General features: G+C 39.5%; 1 protein-coding gene across 2 annotated transcripts; it reads left to right on the top strand.

Annotated features, from left to right (window-relative positions):
* The first annotated feature begins 51 nt into the window (after positions 1-51).
* LOC123868500 (TATA element modulatory factor) lies at positions 52-18,531 on the top strand. 2 transcript variants are annotated; one of them, XM_045911040.1, is made up of 11 exons: positions 52-2,103; positions 3,982-4,196; positions 5,489-5,630; positions 6,487-6,706; positions 7,742-7,939; positions 12,711-12,903; positions 13,242-13,386; positions 13,963-14,043; positions 15,687-15,893; positions 16,510-16,687; positions 16,769-18,531. In XM_045911040.1, exons 1-10 carry the CDS (start codon positions 205-207, stop codon positions 16,660-16,662), a joined length of 3,453 nt encoding a protein of 1,150 aa, XP_045766996.1. In that variant the 5' UTR covers positions 52-204; the 3' UTR covers positions 16,663-16,687; positions 16,769-18,531. The 2 variants fall into 2 exon arrangements, with proteins under 2 accessions (XP_045766996.1, XP_045766995.1); XM_045911039.1 differs by having other exon boundaries at positions 16,510-18,531.
* The last annotated feature ends 257 nt before the right edge of the window (positions 18,532-18,788 follow it).

Raw genomic sequence — 18,788 nt, forward strand, 5'->3', positions numbered from 1 at the left:
AACCTACAAACTTGAAAGACGGATCACGAAATGTCAAAGATGTCAAACGGAATGTAAACGTCACATAAAACTTTTGTTGTGACTTATTTTACCGTGATTTTTGGAAAAACAATTCTAATAATTGTGGGTATTTGTGTTAATTACGGGGTTTGACAACGCCTTTGCATATATTTCTTCGTGCCACGTGTCTAATGCGTTCGAAAGATGAATTGGTTCGATACGTCGGGGCTGACGAGCCTAGCCAAGTCAGCGTTGAAGGAGGCCCAGAAAACGATTGATAAAGCATTGGATATTCAAGACGATGACAACGAGGGACAGGATGACGAGGCTAACGTTGCATCGAGCTCAAAATCGTCTCCCGGAAGTGGTAATGTATCCCAGCAAGACAACTCTGATTTCTTTTCCTCTTGGGGTTTAACCGTTAGTGCTGAGAGCGCAAACGCTGCACCCATAGCCGAGCAGCCCGTGGTCACTGAGAGCCCTTCCAAATCCAACTCGCAAAGCATTTGGGGGTCATTCGCTGGCTCCTTCTTTGAACAACCAAAAACAGATACGATAATTCGGCCGCCGAAAGCGAAGTCTATGAACGTTATTTCTGATAAGTACGACAGTCAGGATGATTTGTTTTCAAAAAGTCAACTTGTCATGTCCGACGGTGCTGACTGTCTTACTTTAAAGAAGGAGGATGTTCCCAAAAAAGATGATAGACGCAACTCATCGATGTCAAATGTGTTATCATTTGTGTCAAGTAGAAATAGCTCTGATTCAGTTGAAGTACTGTCTCAAAGCTTGAAGTCTACGCCAGATTCAGAGGCAGCATCTTGTCAATCTATGTCGCATAGTAGTAGTGCAGGTTTAAAACTTAATTCAGAATCTGTAGAAATTTTACCTGACAGTCTAGTAAGTCCAAGCTCGATTGAATGCTTAGGTTTTGATAGCTATACAAGCGATAAAAACAGTAGTTCTTCCTCTAACTTATCAGCTAGCAATTTATCTGATAAGAAATCCACCCCGATCGGTGAGAGAACTGAAAAAGCTGAAACCGCAGACAGTGTGAGCTTAGTGGCTGATGATGATGAAGATACAATGTCTTACAACTCCATTTCTGAATGCACCGCACCTACTGTTTTGGATACTGATGATAAACCTCTGAGTCCATTCCCTAAAATTGCTAGAATTGAAGCTAGGAGACCTAATGACAAAGATTTAAGCTTAGATCAATCGTTGCTTGTTTCACATAAGATGCAAATAAGTGAGAACTCTTCTAACGATGGTTCATGGTCGGATAGAACATTAAACGCAGACAACGAAAGTATTACACAAGAAAACCCAGCAGAAGAACTGAAACTAAAAAGCACAGAACAAGAAGATGTATTAATGGAGAAACTCAGTGATTCTTCATCGTTCTATAATATAAATGTTTCAGCAGATCTGATGAGGTCAGAAAGTTCAGCTTTTGTTAATGTGGAGAAACAGCAATGTAGCGCCCCAGAGAGCAGTGAGTCTTCCCAGAAGGAAACGAGCGTAAAGGAGCGAATTTCCCCAGTTAGTTCAGAAAGTAAGAGTGATTTAGTCAAAATAGGCTCGGATAGGACATCGGGTCACACATCAGGGGATGAATTAGAGACAGCTACATCATCAGATATAGAAATCATTCCTAGTCCAAATGGAGACAGTAGTAATGGATGCAGAAATAGTCCAGGGAAATATGGATTAAAACAAAAAGTAGACGGTGCTACCTCTCCTAATTTAGTAGACTTAGTTCTTGGTAAAAGTTTAGCGAGTAAAATTCGTGGCCATAACAGAGAATTGTCTGAAGCTTCAGTGCAGAGTAACACGAGCGACGAAAGCCAGGGTTCTGAGAATGATAGATTAATGCGTAGGTTATGTGAAATGGCTGAGATATTAGATGCTAGAGAGAATAGACTGATGGAAGTTAGTAGGAATAATGCAGAGTTGGCTGAATCTAACACTCATCTGAAGAATCAGGTCGAGTCCTTGATGGCTAAGCATGAGGGAGGGGATATCAACACCATTACAGAGGATTATACTCAGCGAATGTCTGCATTGGAGAAGAAATTCCAACAAGTTATTAGAGAAAAGGTAACTACTCAGTTAATATAATAAGTATTAGTTTATCCATAGATTAATAACCTACATTATCTACTAAGATAGATGACAGGTCACTAAAAAATGTCTTTGCTCAAGTGGCTTGGTTTCCACACATACATATCTGTTTCTTATTACAAGCTACTTAAAAAAATATTATCTGTGTTTTCTATATTCAAGGATTTTCAGGACGAATCAACATCCTTTTGATGACAAAATCATGTAATATTTGTTATCATAGCACCATAATAGAATTAGTATTTATCTTATCTCAACAATTTCTGTTGTACCTATGTTTTGATATTTCCAAAAATATGAAAAAGCTTTCAAAACATTAGTACTACTTAGCATTCTAGTGTAAACAACATCAAATCTAGTGAAAACTAATCTTGCTACAATTTCACCTAATTTTAATTCTCATACTCAAAAGTGTAATTAATAATCTTGTAAGGCTGATGGTTTTTGTCAGCCCTAGCACAGACTATTGTGGTCTATTTGGGCTGCAAATTGCAAAAACCAGTCCAGTTTTTATCTAGAAAGTGTGGTGTAAAATATTCTCTTTTTAACCCCCGACCCAAAAAGAGGGGTGTTATAAGTTTGACGTGTGTATCTGTGTATCTGTGTGTCTGTGTATCTGTGTATCTGTCTGTGGCATCGTAGCGCCTAAACGAATGAACCGATTTTAATTTACTTTTTTTTGTTTGAAAGGTGGCTCGATCGAGAGTGTTCTTAGCTATAATCCAAAAAAATTGGTTCAGCCGTTTAAAAGTTATCAGCTATTTTCTAGTTTTCTTGTAGAAAAGAAGGTTAGATAACCCTTAGGTTCATAATATTCAAGTGTCAATTGACAAATGTCAAGCTGTCAAGATGGACGTTGCCTAGATATACATAATTATTTATTTGAAAATGATTTGTCGGGGGTGTTGAAAATTTTTAATTTACACTTGTCATTAAGTGTGTAAATAACAAGTGTAAATTAAAAATTTATAACACCCCCCCGACAACTGAAGGTTACAGTAACGAGAAAAGAACTGATAACTTTCAAACGGCTGAACCAATTTTTTTTAACCCCCGACCCAAAAAGAGGGGTGTTATAAGTTTGACGTGTGTATCTGTGTATCTGTGTGTCTGTGTATCTGTGTATCTGTCTGTGGCATCGTAGGGCCTAAACGAATGAACCGATTTTAATTTAGTTTTTTTTGTTTGATAGGTGGCTTGATCGAGAGTGTTCTTAGCTATAATACAAAAAAAAATGGTTCAGCCGTTTAAGAGTTATCAGCTCTTTTCTAGTTTTCTTGTAGAAAAGAAGGTTAGATAACCGTTAGTTTCATAATATGATGTCAATTGACAAATGTCAAGCTGTCAAGATGGACGTTGCCTAAATACATAATTATTTATTTGAAAATGATGTTTTGGAAAACTCAGATATTTTAGATAGTAGGCGCGGAATAGTCCAAGAAAATCAGTTCAGCCGTTTGAAAGTTATCAGGTCTTTTCTAGTTGCTGTAAGCTTCACTCGTCGGGGGTGTTATAAATTTTTATTGGATTATAGCTAAGAACACTCTCAATCAAGCCACCTTTCAAACAAAAAAATAAATAAATTAAAATCGGTTCATTCGTTTAGGCGCTACGATGCCACAGACAGATACACAGACACACAGATACGCACGTCAAACTTATAACACCCCTCTTTTTGGGTCAGGGGTTAAAAATAAAAAAGGTCTGCTACCAAATTATAACAAATTGCTTATCCAGCTGTAGGCTATAACAGTGTTCTAGAATACAAAACTTAAGAAGTAGAAAGTTAACATAAGAAGTGTGCAAAATTAAAATGTAAAAAAATCTTAAATCCCTATTATGGCCAATCCTCAGGATCAGTTAAGGAAGCAATTAGACAGTCTCAAAACAGAAGTATCCCGTAAGAACTCCTCAGAATTTGAGAGCACCTTAAAAGAGAAGGAGGAAATAATAGCCCAGTTGCATGAGGAGGGGGAGAAGCTGGCGCGACAAGAGTTGCAGCATTCCAACATTATCAAGAAGCTGAGGGCCAAAGAGAAGGACAACGAGCAAGTCATCAAGGGACTGAGGTAGGAAGTAAGAACTCATTAGAATTTGAGAGCACCTTAAAAGAGAAGGAGGAAATAATAGCCCAGTTGCATGAGGAGGGGGAGAAGCTGGCGCGACAAGAGTTGCAGCATTCCAACATTATCAAGAAGCTGAGGGCCAAAGAGAAGGACAACGAGCAAGTCATCAAGGGACTGAGGTAGGAAGTAAGAACTCATTAGAATTTGAGAGCACCTTAAAAGAGAAAGAGGAGATAATAGCTCAGTTGCATGGGGAGGGGGAGAAGCTGAGGGCCAAGAGCAAGTCATCAAAGGACTGAGGTAAGACATAAGGACTTCTTAAAATTTAAGAACATCAACAAGGAGGAGCTGGCACGCAGCAGGTGCGTTGTGCACCAGAAGAACAACATGTAAGTTTCCCTGAGGTAAGAACAATAATTATTTAGAGTTACTTAATAACAATCCAAGTGGATGAAGTTGCAGGCAAAATCTATCTGGCATAGAGACAGCTTGCTTCTCAGTGATTGATATAGGCTACTTTTTAGGGTTCCGTAGCCAAATGGCAAAAAACGCAACCCTTATAGATTTGTCATGTATGTCTGTCTGTCTGTCCGTCCGTGTCACAGACACTTTTTTCCGAAACTATAAGACATATACTGTTGAAACTTAGTAAGTAGATGTATTCTGTGTACCGCATTAAGATTTTCACACAAAATTAGAAAAAAAAAACAATAAATTTTGGGGGTCCCTTACTTAGAACTCAAACTCAAAATACTTTTTTTCATCAAACCCATATGTGTGGGGTATCTATGAATAGGTCTTCAAAAATGATATTGAGGTTTCTAATATCATTTTTTTTTAAACTGAATAGTTTGCGCGAGAGACTCTTCCAAAGTGGTAAAACGTGTGTCCCCTCCCCTGTAACTTCTAAAATAAGAGAATGATAAAACTAAAAAAAAAAATATATGATGTACATTACCATGCAAACTTCCACCGAAAATTGGTTTGAACGAGATCTAGTCAGTAGTTTTTTTTTAATACGTCATAAAAACTTAAAATATGTTTAAATTTTCCAAGTGAGATAACTATACCAAGTGGGGTATCATATGAAAGGGCTTTACTTGTATATTCTAAAACAGATTTTTATTTATTTTTATGCATAATAGTTTTTGATTTATCAAGCAAAATGTCAAAAAAATACCCGAGTACGGAACCCTCGGTGCGCGAGTCCGACTCGCACTTTTTTTAGATACCTAAATGCACGCGGACCAAGGCGCGGGTATCATTTAGTTCAATGTAAAACTTTCAATTTACAGAGACAAAGTGGCAGAGTTAACGTCTGAGCTGGACCGCGCCAAGCGATCAATGGCTGCCAAGGAAGAGGTGGAAGTTAACCAGATCGAGGCTGTATATCGCCTCACCACCGCTAACAAGAAACTGGAGACTGAGCTCATAGAGGTTAGTACAGTCCATCCTTATCTTGAAGAAACTCTTCTTGTTGGTTTGGCCGCTATTCTAGGTGCTTCAGACCCTGTATCACGTTGAGCGTTGCCGATCTATTGTGATTGCCACCGTTTTACAGTTCTCGTCCAATACTCGTCCTTCCTCGAGATATATCCCAAGACTACCGAATTTCATTAAAATTGGTTCAGCGGTTGGGCCGTGAAAACGTAGCAGACAGACAGACACACTTTCGCATTTATAAATGAGATTTTTATAACGAATCTCAGCTGTTAAAATTAATCTTTATTATTTTTGTCTCTATCTGTTTACTGTGGTACTATTTCGCTATCTAATCTGATTTATTTAACATGAGCTATTAATTAAATTATTATCAATATGGCGCAATTCTTTGTTTGAAGTATCTTTAACTGATTGAAAAGTTATGTCCAACATGGTTGTTATAAAATGTAAACTGTAAACATTCAGCCGTATTTTGGGTATTTGAAAAAAATTCTCCTGTACACATATAAGAGGGAATGAGCTCTTTCGGGCTCATTCCCTCTTATATGCCTAGATGTGAATCTAGTTTACTAGATTCACAGGTTTAAATCTAGTGCTATCATCTTACGCAAGGCCCATTATGAAAGAGATAGCAGTATGTTTAGACCTGCCATTTTAGGGGACGTTTAATCAAGGAATAAATTGGGCGTGATGATAGTTTTGGTTTTCAACCCGCCAAAATATCAAAACTCTCGGATTAGACAAAACAGACTGTGGGAACGCGTAAACAGACATGTCTAGCGCTGCAGCCTGACTGTGCCTGCGTAACAAATTAGCAAATTTTTTGTTGTTTATTTCTGCTGTTTTACAGACCAAGAGCGCCCTAGATGACACAACACAGAAGCTAGAAGGCGCGCGCACATCGCTAGAAGCGGTGAAGCGCGAACTGAGCGAGCTGCAGCGAAGCACTGCGGAGCTACAGAAGCACAGGTCCGCGCACGCGCAGATGCAAGCCAGCTGCGAGCGCGCCGAGAGAGAAGCGGAGATGTTGCGACACGAGCTCAGGCAGCTGAGGACCGAGCGAGCCAAGGGTGAGATCACTTGTAGAGTTTACACAAAAGCTAGGAGCCGTGAAGCGCGAACTGAGCGAGCTGCAGCGAAGCACTGCGGAGCTACAGAAGCACAGGTCCGCGCACGCGCAGATGCAAGCCAGCTGCGAGCGCGCCGAGAGAGAAGCGGAGATGTTGCGACACGAGCTCAGGCAGCTGAGGACCGAGCGAGCCAAGGGTGAGATCACTTGTAGAGTTTACACAAAAGCTAGGAGCCGTGAAGCGCGAACTGAGCGAGCTGCAGCGAAGCACTGCGGAGCTACAGAAGCACAGGTCCGCGCACGCGCAGATGCAAGCCAGCTGCGAGCGCGCCGAGAGAGAAGCGGAGATGTTGCGACACGAGCTCAGGCAGCTGAGGACCGAGCGAGCCAAGGGTGAGATCACTTGTAGAGTTTACACAAAAGCTAGGAGCCGTGAAGCGCGAACTGAGCGAGCTGCAGCGAAGTACTGGGCGTTACAGAAGCACAGGTCCTAAACCCCCACGGCTTAGGAGTGCAGTACCGTGCAGCATCAAGTTTGAGGGGTTAGGGCTTGGAGTTCAATCATGAAGTCATTGTTAGTTATCTACAATAACAATTCACTGGCAACAGTTTCTAAATCCCCGCAACTTAGGAGTTCCAACCCTCAATTTTGATGCTACAGCTCTTGCATCAACAGGGTTGAGGAGTTGCGACTTCAATCATGAAGTCGTTGCTTGATATCTATAACAGCAATTCACCATCAAAAGTTCCTAAATCCTCATGGCTTAGGAGTGCAGTGACCTGCAGCATCAATATTGAGGAGTTGGGTCTTGGAGCTTAATCATGAAGTCATTGCTACCTACAATATCAATTCACTGGCAATAGTTCCTAAATTCCCACAGCTTAGGAGTGCCGACTCTCAATCCTGATGCTGAAGGGGTACTTCTGCATCATCAGGGTTGGAACTTGGAGTTGACATGACTACAATACCAATTCACCTGGACCCACGGCTTAGCAGTGCAGTACCCTGCATAATCGTGACTTGTTGTTACTTCAGAGGAGCAGCGCTGGCTAGCCCGCGAAGAGGCGCTGCGACGAGAAGTGGTGGAGGCGCGCGAGGCGGGCGAGGCGCGGGCGGCGGGCGAGGCCGAAGCCCCCGCGGCCTTGCTGCAGCAACTGGCGGCCTTGCAGCGCGGCGCCTTGGACCGCGAGAGAGCGCATAGCGCTGTCGCTGCGGGCCTGGCCGCACAACTGGGTAAGTGTGTGGTGGTCACCACTACTTTTTTTTTAATAAAAATAGTGAGCAAAGGAGCTGGGGGGGTCACCTGATGTTAAGTGATTGTGACCGCCGCCCATGAATATTTGTACCAGAGGAACCGCCAACGATATAACTTGACACGATACGAACCGGAGACGAGCTATTCGCAACGATCTCACTAGACGGCACCACAAGTATCTTCAATCACTCACTATGAAACCTGAGTTACGCTAACGAAATTTTAATTCCAGAAGGCTATACACATAAGTTTCAAGATACAACAGTTTGCCCAGCTAGGCCCCGAACATGACACTCGCTCGGTGGAAGCTCATTCTATTGGTGCACACACTGATCCCGTACAAGTGGAAACAAGATTTATTTTTTATTTTATTCATTAAGGAATGCTAACAATATACATATTTAACATTTTATATATACTAACTTACAAACTACATGACCGATATGTATATCAATAACTAGCGTCCACAACATTTATATAATATAACAGGTAAATTTTATAATATTACAACAGACTTAACAGATATAATAGATACATACAAGTACTTAAATAATAGGTATATGAAACATAATTACATTATCTATACTAATAAATAAAATTGGAGTGTCTGTCTGTAATTTCGAAAAAACTACCTCATATTAAGCTCATATGGTTATTTGAACGATACCAACACTGAATCACACGTTTTTAAAATTTTTGTCTGTCTGTCTGTCTGTTTGAAAAGGCTAATCTTTGGAACGGCTGAACCGATTTTGACGGGGTTTTCACAGACAAGTAGAGGATTGACCAGGGCGTAACATAGGCTACTTTTTTAACCGACTTTCAAAAAGGGAGTTGTGTTTTTCTACCTATGTACACCGAAATCTCCGAGATTTCTGAACCGATTTGCGTAATTTTTTTTTTAATCGATAGAGGACCTTTGTGATATTGTTTCAAAAAAAAATTGGATTCCAACTCCTCAATCCTGATGCTGCAGGGGACCTCACCATCACTACTGATGGGATTTAGAAACCGTCGGTTATAAATTGATTAATATTGTAGGTATCTGTACCTAGTAAAGACTTTGTCGTTGACCTCAAGGACCCAACTCCTCAACCCTGATGCTGTAAGGAATTGCATTCCTAACCCTCGGGATTTTTAAAGGATCATCCGTTTAAATGTTTTTACGTGGTACAGAACCACGTTGCAACCCGGGGAAATCAAAAATTCCCACGGGATTTCAAATCCACGCGGGCGAAGCTGCGGGCAGCAGCTAGTAAAAAATAAAAATAAAATGACTATGGCTACGTTAAACAAAGGTTAAGTACTAAAAATACAGATAGTTAGCTTTTGGATAAAATATGATGGGTGAGTTTTTTTTTGAAGGCAATAGCCGAGTCATGGAATATGTCGATGCCAGGTATCGTTTTAGATAGCTCATTATATTTAGCACACATACGTATAATTGGGGCTTGGTTCCCGAGATGTGATTTAACGAAAGGTATATAGAAGATTTTAGAGGATATACAGCTACGGGTGTTCCTACGCGGAATAGACAAAGATGAAAGATGAAAGATTTGCGAGAGGTGTGGGCTCACTAATGTCGATGGAATTCGAGCATCGAAACATTTTGCTGTGCGGACTGTAGTCAGCTCAACGGCTGGTAGAAAATAGTTTAGCAGTAAATCTCCCAAATTCTGTTATTAAATTAAATAAATGCATACGCTTGGATCACCATCATCGTCATGACCATCCGTCGCCGGCTCACTACTGAACAAGGGTTCTGAAGAAGGTTTTGGCCAAAGTCTGCCACGTTGGCTAAGTATGGATTGGCAGATTTCACACAGCTTTGCCACACACACATCTGTCGCAGAACTGATGGCCGCTGGGGTAGATGTGTTCTATAGTGGAGACCGCGTATCAGCAAGCGCAGTGTGGGACGACTTCCGACCTTAAAAGGATAGCGGGAAGTGGGTGTATGAGGAAGGCGGAGGATCGTGTGTGGTGGCGCGCTCTCGGGAAGGCTTATTTGCAGCAGTGGACGCAAACAGGCAGATTGATTGATTGACACACCTTTGCGAACATAATCCACCTCTCAGGCATGCAGGTTTCCTCACGATCTATTCCTTCACCTTTTTAGAGTTCCGTACCTCAAAAGGAAAAACGAAACCCTTATAGGATCACTTTGTTGTCTGTCTGTCCGTCTGTCCATCAAGAGAACTATACTACCCCGGTACTTCCCGTTGACCTAGAATCATGAAATTTGGTAGGTAGGTAGGTATTACAGCACAAATACAGGAACAATTTGTGGTTACATCATTAAAAAAAAATTAAAATGGTTTCAATTTTCAAAGTAAGATAACTATACCAATTGGGGTATCATATGAAAGGGCTCTTTACTTGCACATCCTAAAACAGATTTTTATTTATTTTTATGTATAATAGTTTTTGATTTATCGTCCTAAATGTTGGAAAAAATACCCGAGTACGCAAGCCTCAGTGCGCGAGTCTGACTCGCACTTGGCCGGTTTTTTTTTGCTTTAGCAAGTGATATTTAATTGTTTAAAATGTACAAAGTCTGAAATGTTTATGTATACAGGGTGGTCAAAAAGTCGTGGATCAAACGCAATAGGGAGATAGAGGAGGTCATTTCCAGCAAAAAAAAATCTACAGCATGGCCATATTTAAATTGCCCTAAAAGTTATGAATATTTTTTGTGTTTTTTAACAAAATACCAAATTCTCTTACAATTACACTAATTAAAAAAAATGTGATAGAAAACAATAAAACAAACGATGTTGTGTCATTACTAGATAATGTATCAGCACTACAAACCTTCTATTGAGGCTCTGGCTACCAAATTACAAGAGCAATTAATTTTTTTCCAAAACTTTTAAAGCGTTACCAAAAATTAAGTGTCACTTTAAAAGCGCACTGTGAAAAAAAAATGTACTACGGAAAAATGACCCTGTATTATAAACTTGCTGATTTAATGCCAATTCAAATGAGGTATAACACATTACTCTATTTTTCGTAATTCTGGTATTATAATCGTTTTTTCATGTCAAGGTGCAAATTTCAGTAGATTAGTTTAATTCAAAATAATTTTGAAGATTATCATGCTACTAGTTAAACTGCTAGTTTTTTGTACGTTGGAATGCTAGAAACATCACTGTGCTTGTCACACTTAAAATTTGTGAAAAGAACAGAAACTCTTCACTACCACCACGTGCCTTTTACACTAATCATCCTTCCTTAAATAGGAAGGATAATTAGTGTGAAAGAGAGGCATAGTTTCTTTATCCTTTTGTTTCCTAGAAAAGATGAACTACTTGCAAGATGGGCGTTCTGGGTAGTTCTGGCACGTGGTGGTAGTGAAGAGTTTCTGTTCTTTTCACAAATTTTAAGTGTGACAAGCACAGTGATGTTTCTAGCATTCCAACGTACAAAAAACTAGCAGTTTAACTAGCAGCATGATAATCTTCAAAATTCAATCTCAACTTTGGACAATGCATCGAATCCAAGGCAAAAACAGCTGGCAAGAAACTTGGCATCCTCAACAAAGTCAAGCGGTACTTCACGCCGGAACAGCTTCTCACCCTGTACCAAGCTCAAGTTCGATCGTGCATGGAGTACTGCAGCCATTTATGGGATGGCTCTGCCAAGTACCAGCTCGAAGCATTGGATTCGGTGGATCGCCGAGCTAGAAGACTCATTGGTGACGAAGCACTGATGAAAACTAAACTCCAAAGTTTAGAACATCGGCGTAAAGTTGCCAGTCTATCGGTATTCCACAGGATATATTTCGGAGAGTGTGCACAAGAACTCTTTGACCTGGTTCCTCCTTCACCTTTCTACCATCGTACTGCCAGGCATCGTCAAGGTCTGCATCCGTACGTAGTCGAAATTCCTCGAACACGTACGAAACGATTTGCTTCCTCTTTCCTAATTCGAACCGCTAGGATATGGAACGCCCTTCCGGCGTCAGTTTTCCCTTCCACCTATAATATGGGTACCTTCAAGTCAAGAGTGAATAGGCAACTTCTAGGCAAGCGCGCTCCATCTTAGGCTGCATCATCACTTGCTAGCAGGTCTGATTGCAGCCAAGCGCTAGTCTATATAATTTAAAAAAATAAAAAAAGAAAAAAAAATATTTTGAATTAAACTAATCTACTGAAATTTGCACCTTGACATGAAAAAACGATTATAATACCAGAATTACGAAAAAAAGAGTAATGTGTTATACCTCATTTGAATTGGCATTAAATCAGCAAAGTTTTTCTAATACAGGGTCATTTTTCCATAGTACATTTTTTTAAAGTGACACTTAATTTTTGGTAACGCTTTAAAATTTTTGGAAAAAAAAAAATTGCTCTTGTAATTTGGTAGCCAGAGCCTCAATAGAAGGTTTGTAGTGCTGATACATTATCTAGTAATGACACAACATCGTTTGTTTTATTGTTTTTTATCACATTTTTTTTTAATTAGTGTAATTGTAAGAGAATTTGGTATTTTGTTAAAAAACACAAAAATATTCATAACTTTTAGGGCAATTTAAATATGGCCATGCTGTAGATTTTTTTTTTGCTGGAAATGACCTCCTCTATCTCCCTATTGCGTTTGATCCACGACTTTTTGACCACCCTGTATATGTTTATGTATAGGACAGTGTGCCACTGATGAAATGGTAAGATCCTACCACCGGTCAGGAAGCAAAGTCTATAAGATGCATTCACATAAAATAAAGATAATAAAATTTACTGTTCACAGCGCAAGCAGAAACGCAAGCAACCAAAGCACAAGAGCGCGAGCGACTGGCGCGAGATGAGGCGGCAACCCTGGCGGAGCAACTCGCGGCCGCACACCGCGACTTGTTAGAAGCCAACCACACCGTGCGGCAACTGAGCGAGCGATGCCAAACTGCTGAACAGTCGAAGACGCGATGCCAGGAACTACTCGACAGGTAACAACTTAAAAAAAAAGTATACTTCAAAGAAATAAGCTAGATGGCGCTGTTTGAAATTACATCACGCTGACGCTTCTTCAGTATAGGTCGATTCTGGAAAATCTGCATCAAGCATTATTACAATTGCAATTGCAGTGATTTATGCCATTCTTGTTGTTGTAATGTAGCCAATAGGGAACGAGCGTCAACCAATCAGTGGTGATTGCGAGCGTGTCATTGTAGCTGTCATTCTACCGCACGATACCTATGCAGTCGACCTGTCGCGAACAATACTTCTGGTAAAATTCTTCAAGTGGCTGGCCTTAATTTTTAACCGTTTAAAATGTTGGTTTCAGTAAAACTCAAGAGTTGGAACGTTTGAGACAAGAATGGGAGACAGAGATAGCGGCGCTCAGGACGAGAGTGAGCGAGATGGAAACACAACTAGCAGACACTCAGAATGTTTTGGACACAGAAAGGAAACGAAACGCTATACTACAAGTAATTGTCTTTATTTTTTAACTGACTTCCAAAAAGGGTGGTTCTCAATATGGTGTGTATTTTTTTATGTATGCACATCTGGATCAATTTGCATATATATTTTTTTAACCAACAGTAGAAGTTTCTGTTGTGGTGTCAACAATTTCGGGATCCAGCTCCTTAATCCTGATGCTGCAGGGTTTCGACCGCCTAAGTTATCAAGATTGAGGAGTGTTCGTAGTGAATTAATATTGTAGGCACCAAGCGACAACTTCATGCTTGGACAAGTCCCAAATCCTCAACCCTGGTGATGCAGGGATGCACTCCTAAACTATAGTGATTCAGGAACTACGGATGGTGAAATTTTGTTTTTGTTTCTACAAGGGTATGTATACATTCGGGAGAGCATAATAAAAGAAATTAGAAATCTAAACGTGAGCTCGCCTGACTTTAACACGTGTAGAAAGAAAAAATATTGTTTTACTTTGCAGTGGTTTTCGAAGTCGGTTTTGTTATTGTTTTCAATACAGCAAGTTAACACTAATTAAAAACGTTGTTTTGACGCTTTTGCATTAAAAGTTGTGATGTATGTTCCAGGAGCAAGTATCGACGCGGGGAGACGTTTCTCCGTCTCAGTCTATCGCCTCCGACTCTTTCTCCACTTCGTTTTGGCAAACGGTACGTCATTCTGTTGGACACGATATGCAAAACAAGTGTAAATTAAAAATTTATAACACCCCCGACGATCCAAAGTATTTGAGTTTTCCAAAACATCATTTTCAAATAAATAATTATGTATTTAGACAACGTCCATCTTGACAGCTTGACATTTGTCTATTGACATAATATTATGAACCTAACGGTTATCTAACCTTCTTTTCTACAAGAAAACTAGAAAAGAGCTGATAACTCTTAAACGGCTGAACCAATTTTTTTAGATTATAGCTAAGAACACTCTCGATCAAGCCACCTTTCAAACAAAAAAAAGTAAATTAAAATCGGTTCATTCGTTTAGGCGCTACGATGCCACAGACAGATACACAGATACACAGATACACAGATACACAGACACACAGATACACAGATACACACGTCAAACTTATAACACCCCTCTTTTTGGGTCGGGGGTTAATAAAGTAAAATGACGGGTCTTTTTTTAAAAAAAAAAATTATATAGATTAGCGCTTGGCTGCAATCAGACTTGCTAGCAAGTGATGATGCAGCCTAAGATAAGAAGTTGCGGGCATCAGCTAGTTTAGAGTAAAATTCTATTTTAATGTTATTGTACATTTATACGCATGAGTTCAGAATTTTCTCCTCTTTCATTTGACATCCCACTCGATACAATAGCAAAAAAATTTTTTTGGATTCTTCCCTTTTTAGGGTTCCGTAGATGAATGGCAAAAAACGGAACCCTTATAGATTCGTCATGTCTGTCTGTCTGTCTGTCCGTCCGTATGTCACAGCCACTTTTTTCCGAAACTATAAGACCTATACTGTTGAAACTTAGTAAGAAAACACACAAAATTAGAAAAAAACGATAAATTTTGGGGGTCCCCATACTTAAAACTGAAACTCAAAATATTTTTTTTCATCAAACCCATACGTGTGGGGTATCTATGAATAGGTCTTCAAAAATGATATTGAGGTTTCTAATATCATTTCTTTCTAAACTGAACAGTTTGCGCGAGAGACTCTTCCAAAGTGGTACAATGTGTGTGTGTCCCCCCCCCCCCCCCCCCTGCAACTTCTAAAATAAGAGAATGATAAAACTAAAAAAAATATATCATGTACATTACCATGCAAACTTCCACCGAAAATTGGTTTGAACGAGATCTAGTAAATAGTTTTTTATTTTTTATTTTTTTTAATACGTCATAAAAACTTAAAATATGTTTAAATTTTCAAAGTGAGATAACTATACCAAGTGGGGTATCATATGAAAGGGCTTTACTTGTATATTCTAAAACAGATTTTTATTTATTTTTATGCATAATAGTTTTTGATTTATCGAGCAAAATGTCAAAAAATACCCGAGTACGGAACCCTCGGTGCGCGAGTCCGACTCGCACTTGGCCGGTTTTTTTTGTATGTAACATACGTTAGGTCAATTTTATTCGTATAAAATATAGCCTATGACACCCGGACCTTTACAACGAATCAATTGACACCTCATTCATCAAAATCAGCTTAGTAGTTTCGGTACTACGGTGGAACACACAGAATCTGAATACAAACATACATACATACATAGACTGCTAAAATCATAACCCTTCGGGTAAAAAAATCTAAGTTACAAAGTAATTTTTCCCCTGTATCAGGAGGAGGGTGCCAGTATGGTGGGGGTGGGTGCAGTGTCCGGGGCCGGCGGGTTATCGGCCGCGGGGGTGGAGGAGGCACTAGCCGCCCTCACGCGGAAAGAGGGCGAGAGGAGAGGACTGGCGGCCGCGCTTGCTGCTATGAGGGAGGAACGAGCCGCTATGACCGACCAACTCGCGAACTTGCAGGGGAAACTGCAAGACTACCAAGTAAGTACTAAGGCTGACTGTTCTTCTTTCTCGTTGACTGTTACTGATTCCCGGCATTAGGGGGTAGTGGATGGGGATGTAGTGGAAAAGGTGAGGGGGGAGAAGAAGGGACGCTGTAGGGATAGGTTAGCGACTCTCACCGGTTCATTTACTTGATATATTTGAATTTGAAGTAATTAAGCGTATATAACCAGAAATTATCAAACATACGCGTAAACTTGTCGATACCACCAACGTGACGAATTTAGAGATAAGAAATTTCGTAAAAGTTATCACGTCAAAAATAACTTACAACGTACTCAATTATTGTGATGAAAAAGCGCGCAAAATATTTACATTTGAACTATTTATCCAGGATTCCAAGGCGACTGGGTGTATTATAATATCATTCAAAGAACGTATATTTTCAAAACTTAAATATTTTTCTTAAAAAATATACAATTAGGGCGATTACGCACTGCATCCGATCCGAATCCGTGAAAATACCCGAGTACGGAACCCTCGGTGCGCGAGTCTGTCTCGCACTTGGCCGGGTTTTTGTATAACGTAAGGTATCAGAGGGTAGGAAATCATGTAATGAAATCAATTCCCCAGATTTCCCCAATTTATTTTCCAGAACTTGCAAGAGCAATACGACGCGTTGCTCCAGATGTATGGCGAGAAGGAGGAACAGCTCAACGAGCTACGACTGGACCTGCATGACGTCACCCAGCTCTACAAGGCTCAGCTGGACGAGCTGGTGGCGCTCAAGCAGCCCGCGCCGCGATAGCACACCGCGCGACAAGTGGCCACGGCGCCACACCGACACACCGACACTGGCCACCAACATACCGACACTGGCCACCAACACACCAACACTGGTCACCAACACAACAACACTGGTCACCAACACACCAGTGACACAAGTCAACACACTCCCAGTGAAAGACGATTGTCACAGAAGGCTGTGTGCTGTAAAAGTTTACTGAACTTTTAGTGTTGCGATTTCAAAGTGTTCGCTTACCTCATTGCTGAGGGTCGTGACCGCTTTCCATGACAGTGTTATAACGTAATAGTTTTGGGATAAAAATGCGTTGAGTACTCATACGACTCCACAACGGAATTCATAGAAGCGACAACGCTACGGTAGAGCTTAAAATAGTGCAGTTTCCACAGAGGAAGGAAAACAACGATATCTATGCGTGTCATCCTTTCCCTCTAACCGCACCTTGCTCCGAGGGAGGCCGGGCTAGTGAGTTTTGACAACGTCTTATAATTCGATAGAGCCGGCTGCACGCACGAAAAAACATGACTCATGCGGCGTTACCTCGCTCTGAGGCGTTCCATGTAAGGCTTGAAGTGCAAGCGAGAGCGCGGAACGAGCGACAAAGAAGCACAATCGGCCTTTGTTGTCACGTTCAACTATCGTCAGTAAACCGACTTTACAGACAACCAATTTTTTTAATCAAAAATGGTAAAGGGGAAATTCAAAACGACATTTGGATTTACGCCTATTTTTCCCAAAAGAAAACATTTTGTTACACAAACTAAAAACATTTGAAATTATTATAAAGTAAGATGTAACATGACGTCGTTAATTTTTCAATTTTCCAGTTTCTTATGTAGTTTATTTACGCACGAAGTTATCTCAAAATTTGCCCTAAATAGAAGAAAAAAAGAAAGAATATAATTTTCATAGATCTTAATTAATCCTACTGTAGTTCCTTGTGCCGTGATTTCAGTAGAAATTAATTATTACAAACATTTCAATAATATTAACATAAATTGATATTATAATTATAAGTACTTACTTACCAAATATAGTGGCTAATTCTGTTGTACACAGTCTCTAAACTAAACTAAGTTGATAGGTCTATATCTAGTGTTATCTCTTTCATAACGCCCTCTGCGAAAAAGGATAGCACTAGATTTAGATCTGATAATTTAATTTTGTTTAGAGATTGTGGACAGTTAAATTAGCCACATTATTTATTTTCAATCAATATTTTAAATGAATTTTGGTTGATTTGAATGAATTATTATATTGAAATTGATCAATATAAATTGAATAATTAGAAGAATAATAAGAAATTGAATAATATTCACATAGAATTTTTTTAGAAAATTAAATAATAATAATTATATGCCATTAATATAAATATTGACTTATGATCTTTATTCTTTTTATTTTTAAGTTATTATATTCCTTAGTTAAATTTCACAAAATCCTTTTTAGTATTATAACAATGGTGTTTAAACGATGTACATATACTCTGTGCACACAAGAAACTAAATTGATAGGTTTAAATCTTTTACTTCCCTTTTCCGTACCTATCATTATGAAAGGGTATTAGTAAATTGAGGTCTGTATATAAGATTTTTCAAAGATTGTATACAACAGAATTAGCCCCTGTTAAAATCTGTTGCTGTCACCCTTTTACAATGTGAGAGAAAATATGAAAACAAAAAACTTTAAGTAATACACTTTTAACGTTATATACGTAAAAAGATTTTGTGGAAGCTCGTGTCAATTGTAAATAGCTTATATTGTGATATATACGTATATTAGTATCTAAGGCGCTGTTTATACTGAGGCGAGGGTGAAAAAAAAAAAGTTTATTGTTGCGTCAGCAAGAGGGTGAGGTAGGCGCGTAGCTCACGCCAGAGTTCAGGTCCTCCCATATCTTCATTTTTAACCCCCGACCCAAAAAGAGGGGTGTTATAAGTTTGACGTGTGTATCTGTGTATCTGTGTATCTGTCTGTGCCATCGTAGCGCCTAAACGAATGAACCGATTTTAATTTAGTTTTTTTTGTTTGAAAGGTGGCTTGATCGAGAGTGTTCATAGCTATAATCCAAAAAAATTGGTTCAGCCGTTTAAAAGTTATCAGCTATTTTCTAGTTTTCTTGTAGAAAA

The sequence above is a fragment of the Maniola jurtina genome, chromosome 9 (assembly GCF_905333055.1).
Source record: "Maniola jurtina chromosome 9, ilManJurt1.1, whole genome shotgun sequence".
Classification (NCBI taxonomy): Eukaryota; Metazoa; Arthropoda; class Insecta; order Lepidoptera; family Nymphalidae; genus Maniola; species Maniola jurtina.

Coding starts and splice junctions, on each gene's coding strand:
- LOC123868500 (XM_045911039.1), top strand. CDS start 205: ATGAATTGGTTCGATACGTCGGGGCTGACGAGCCTAGCCAAGTCAGCG. Junction 4,197..5,488: donor CAAGTCATCAAGGGACTGAG/GTAGGAAGTAAG, acceptor TTCAATTTACAG/AGACAAAGTGGCAGAGTTAA. Junction 5,631..6,486: donor TGGAGACTGAGCTCATAGAG/GTTAGTACAGTC, acceptor GCTGTTTTACAG/ACCAAGAGCGCCCTAGATGA.